Source organism: Nicotiana tomentosiformis, chromosome 9, assembly GCF_000390325.3.
Source record: "Nicotiana tomentosiformis chromosome 9, ASM39032v3, whole genome shotgun sequence".
NCBI lineage: Eukaryota > Viridiplantae > Streptophyta > Magnoliopsida > Solanales > Solanaceae > Nicotiana > Nicotiana tomentosiformis.
In genome coordinates, this window is record NC_090820.1 from 39117999 (window position 1) to 39122560 (window position 4562).

General features: G+C 42.9%; 1 protein-coding gene across 1 annotated transcript; it reads right to left on the reverse strand.

Annotated features, from left to right (window-relative positions):
* Positions 1-2931: 2931 nt before the first annotated feature.
* On the reverse strand, positions 2932-3357 carry LOC138898630 (uncharacterized). Its single transcript, XM_070184710.1, has one exon. It carries the CDS (start codon positions 3355-3357, stop codon positions 2932-2934), a length of 426 nt encoding a protein of 141 aa, XP_070040811.1.
* Between the last annotated feature and the right edge of the window lie 1205 nt (positions 3358-4562).

The following is a 4562-nucleotide window of genomic DNA, read 5'->3' on the forward strand; positions in this document are numbered from 1 at the left end:
AAAAGTTAATTTCCTATTTTGCTAATTTTCCGTTTCCTTCATTTTAGCTGCCTGCTAGGAACCACCATGGGTTCACAGTCTGGACCAATGACTTCAAAATATTTTGGACATTACAACTCCGGAATCCCGACGGTGGAAGGAAATGACTCCCAAATATGGGTGGAAGGCCAAGAATCATGGTAAACTAAAGTCATTCTTTCTTTTATCCTTGTTAAAACACAAGAAATCTCATGAATAAATTGCTAAATCCACTTTTGCCTTATACAGGTCTTCCAAGGGGTTCCGTCACCTTCCCTATAGTCGACCCCCTAGATGACCTCGAGGAGGCTAGGAGGGTATTGCAAAATGCTCTTGACCGAAGCAGAGCTCGTGGATCTGCCCGAGCCTCCGGTGAAGGTGCTTCCTCTCGGAGTCCCCAGCCAAAGGACAAGAAACCAAAGAGAAGACGTTCCTCCTCGGCTGGGACTGAGGAGAGGAAAATAAATAAAACACCAACCGAACCGGTCATAGTTACAGTGTTCCTCGATGATGGAAGAGAAGCCAGTAATAAAGAGGCTTCTCTTCAAAGAAGAAAATTTTCATCAGCTTAACGGGATGCTCAGCCGGGAGAGCTCCAAAATCCTTTGACAGAGGAGGTTCAAGCACTTTGGGGGGAGATGGGTTTAGTTAAAAATGATAATTCTCGTTTTCTGATCCCTGCTGATGCTCCCGATTTAAGGAGTTCGGCCCCTGACCTTTCTTTGTCACCGACTACTGAGTTGGTCTCAACTGTTGCCCCTTACGTGCCGGCTGCCTCTTTTCCATCTACAACAACAACTTCCTACCTATTAATACCCACTGCTCTTTCGCCACCAGCACCAACTGCATCTCTCCACTGGTACCAACCGCTCAAGAAAGGAATAATTCTTCCTCTTGATCTCCTAACCACATGAACTTTAGGAATAATTACTCAACCCCTTCCCAAGATCCTCGAGGGACGCGAAGTGCCACTCTTTCGATTTCAAAATAGTGTCATATTTTATCCAAGTTGGTGGAGCTTGCTAATTATCTGAATCCGCTGGCTTCGGACAAGGATTGAAAAAAGATGGGCTCCCTTTATGGGGAGTGCTTGATAAACAATAGCATGCACAATGTGGTGCAAGTATCATCCTAATTCCCTTCTATCTTCTTTATCGTTTACATGCTCTCTTCCGAGGGCCGAAAAATGTTGATCCTGGATAAACAAGGACTTGTTTCCGAGCGGGATCAACTTTTGGCTGAGAGGAACCAGTTTGCCACGCGCCTCCCGGTGCTGGAGGAAAACGTTGATTAAATGGATGAGCTTGAGGCTCGGTTATAGCAAACTGAGCAAGATAAGAAGGCCCATATACAAGAAGCTACTCAACTGCACAAAGACCTTAGAGAGGCCAAGGCTAAGTGGGTCGAACTTCAGGATGCTATAATCACTGGTGCCGAGCGCGAGTCTGCTTTCGAGGAGAAAATTAATAATTTGGAGGCCAACTTACGTTCCAAAACTGAGGAGGCCAATGTTGCCGAGGAGAAGAGGGCAAAAATGAAGGAGAGGATTAAGAGGGCCATGGAGCGAGACTGGCTTCACTCAATTACCAATGTTGAGCTTGATTCCCGCCTCAGTGCCACGAAGGCTAAAAGAGAGGAGCTCTAGGTAAAAATTGATAAAATCCGAGCAAAACTCCAAGATCAGGAAGATTCCCTCGTCTTCGAGAAGACCTATGCTATATATCATATGAAGAGCAAGACCTTGGAGGAGGCCAAAATGGGCATTGCCGATATTGATGATTTCATTACCAGGGCCCGAGAATTGGAGTTAACTTCTCGTAAAAATCTTCCTCCTCAGCCTGCTGCAACTGACTCCTTGAATACTAGTTCTGAGTATTCGGGAACCGAAGGGGAGACTAAAGAAGATGAAGGCCCCGAACCGGTAGTGGATCCGCCTTCTTCTACTAGGGAAACATAGACCTTTCTCACCCTTCAGGTTCTGGCGGTAATGAATAATGTATAATTTTTGTTTTTTAAATCTTTTATAATTATGACAAAACTTTTATTGAGTTTGACACTTTAATAAAAGAATTTTTTGGTTAAGTGTTGTGCAAAAATATCCTTTTTTGTTTAGTTGATAAAGCTTCGTATGTATTTCTTCATCCGATAACTTTTGATTCTAGACATAACCACTTTTGGAATCTACCCTTTACTGTGAGGGTATTATAAGAAAAGGCCCTTATGTTTATGGTTCTCTTGAAGAGAACGTCTCTTGTTCATTCTGGCACAAGCATTTGAAGTTTTTGTTAACTTTCAAATGATAAAATCAACTCATCATTTGGATAAGAAATAAGATAAAAATAAAAGGACTTTGTTTTATTCCCTCTATATTTAAAAGTACATAGGCATTCAATTGCTTAAGTAAATAAATTTGCCAATACATGTGGCTAACTTGTACAACTTATTTCTACTGGGCTGATCATGCAGTCCCCAGTCTTGATAAGACAATGATCTCGGTCCCTACATTCTCAAATATTTGTGGCACTCTTGGTGCCGTATCATGTACTCCCCCCCCCCCCCGTGCTCGAATGCAAAGTATGCGAATTTGAACACTGGAAGTCTTGCATCCACATTGTTGCTTCATCGGTGGAGACAACTTGTGAATTGTTAAAATAATCCTTTTTAAAAATGGAAGGCGAGGCTTGACATCAAGCCAAAGATTATTTAACCATCCACATAGTGTTTTACCATCGATGTGAGAATTTTAGTACCTTGATATTTAAAGGTCTTGCCTTTGCTGATGATGCATCCTTTGTAGTATGCTTTTTGTTCCTACCTCGTTAAAAACCTTGCCGGAAAAATCTAACTGGGACAAAAACTAGTTGAGGGGAAAAAGTGTGTTGCACATACTTTCAGTATTGGCAAGAATCATCATTAATAATACATTTTGAGGTGAGCCACATTCCAATTGCTGGGTAGCTTGACTCCATCTTGATTTTCTAATTCATATGATCCTTTATTGGTGATAGCTGAAACTCGATAAAGACCTTCCCATGTTGGTCCCAGCTTCCCGGCGCTGACTTCCCGAGTGCTCTGAGTAACATTTCTCAAAACCAAATCTCCCACTTTGTAATAACGGAGATTCGCCCTGCGATTATAATACCTTTCCATCCTTTGCTTTTGAGCCACCATCGTCACGTATGCTAGGTCTCGGTGTTCTTCAAGGAAGTCCAGCTTCAAGAGCAATGCTTCATTGTTTGCCTCTTTGTTTGCTCGGGAAAACCTTAAAGTTGCTTCCCCCACTTCCACCGGTATTAGAGCCTTTGAGTCGTATACGAAAGAAAATGGAGTTTCTTCCATGCTCGATTTTGTCGTGGCCCGATATGCCCACAACACCCCTGGTAGCTCATCTAGCCACTTTCCCTTAGCATCTTCTAACTTCTTCTTAAGATTTTTAATGATTATCTTATTAGTTGACTTCGCCTACCCGTTAGCACTCGGGTTGTATGATGAAGAAGTAATTGTTTTGATCTTTAATCCTTCCAAGAATTTGGTGACCTTTAAACATCTATGACTACGGCCCGTTGTCACAGTCAATCTCCTTTGGTACTCCAAATCGGAAGATTATGTGGTCCCATATGAAGTCAACTACTTTGTGTTCCCCGATCTTTTGGTAAGGACCTGCCTCAACCCACATAGTGAAATAATTGGTAAACTAAGAGAAATCTTACCTTTCCGATGCCCTGTGATAAAGGTCCAACTATGTCTATCCCCCATTTCATGAATGGCCATGGAGACACCATCAAATGCAAAGGTTCTGCTGGTTGGTGCATTAACTGTGCATGTCGTTGACATTTGTCGCATTTTTGTATGAATGCCTTTGCATCTTGTTCCATCTAGGGCCAATAATTTCCATCCCTGATCAATTTGAGAACTAACGAGTCTCCACCGGAATGGTTTCTGCAGACTCTTTCGTGGAACTCTCTCAACACATAGTCTATTTCTAAGGCCCCTAGACACCGAGCTAGTGGTCCTTGGAATGATCTTTTGTATAACTACCCATCTACGTGGAAGTAGCGAGCTACTTTGGTCCGCAGTGCCCAGGACGCCTTTGGGTCTTCGGGTAATTTACCATGCCTCAGATATTCAATGAACTCATTCCTCCAGTCCCAAATTAAGTTGGTCGAATTTACTTCGCAGTAGCCGTCCACATCCAACACCGAACATCGCAGTTGGACGACCGTACCGGAATCAGATCCTTTCATCTATGTGGATGACCCCAAACTAGCCAATGCATATGTGTCCACATTTTCTTCCATCGGAAAGGTGGACGATTGACCATTCTCTGAATCATGCAAGTACCGCCTGAACCTTGTTCAAGTACTGCTGCATACACTCCTCCTTTGTGTCGAAAATCCCATACACTTGGTTTACCACCATCTTGGAATCACACTTTATCTTGATGACCTCAGAGCCTAGCCCCTGGGCTAGTTCAAGTCTTGCGACCAAAGCCTTATACTCAGCTTCATTGTTAGTTAACAGTACAATTCTAATAGTCAGCCTTA

Excerpts from the sequence above, each read along its gene's own strand:
- LOC138898630 (XM_070184710.1), bottom strand. The coding sequence starts at position 3,357 with ATGGAAGAAACTCCATTTTCTTTCGTATACGACTCAAAGGCTCTAATA.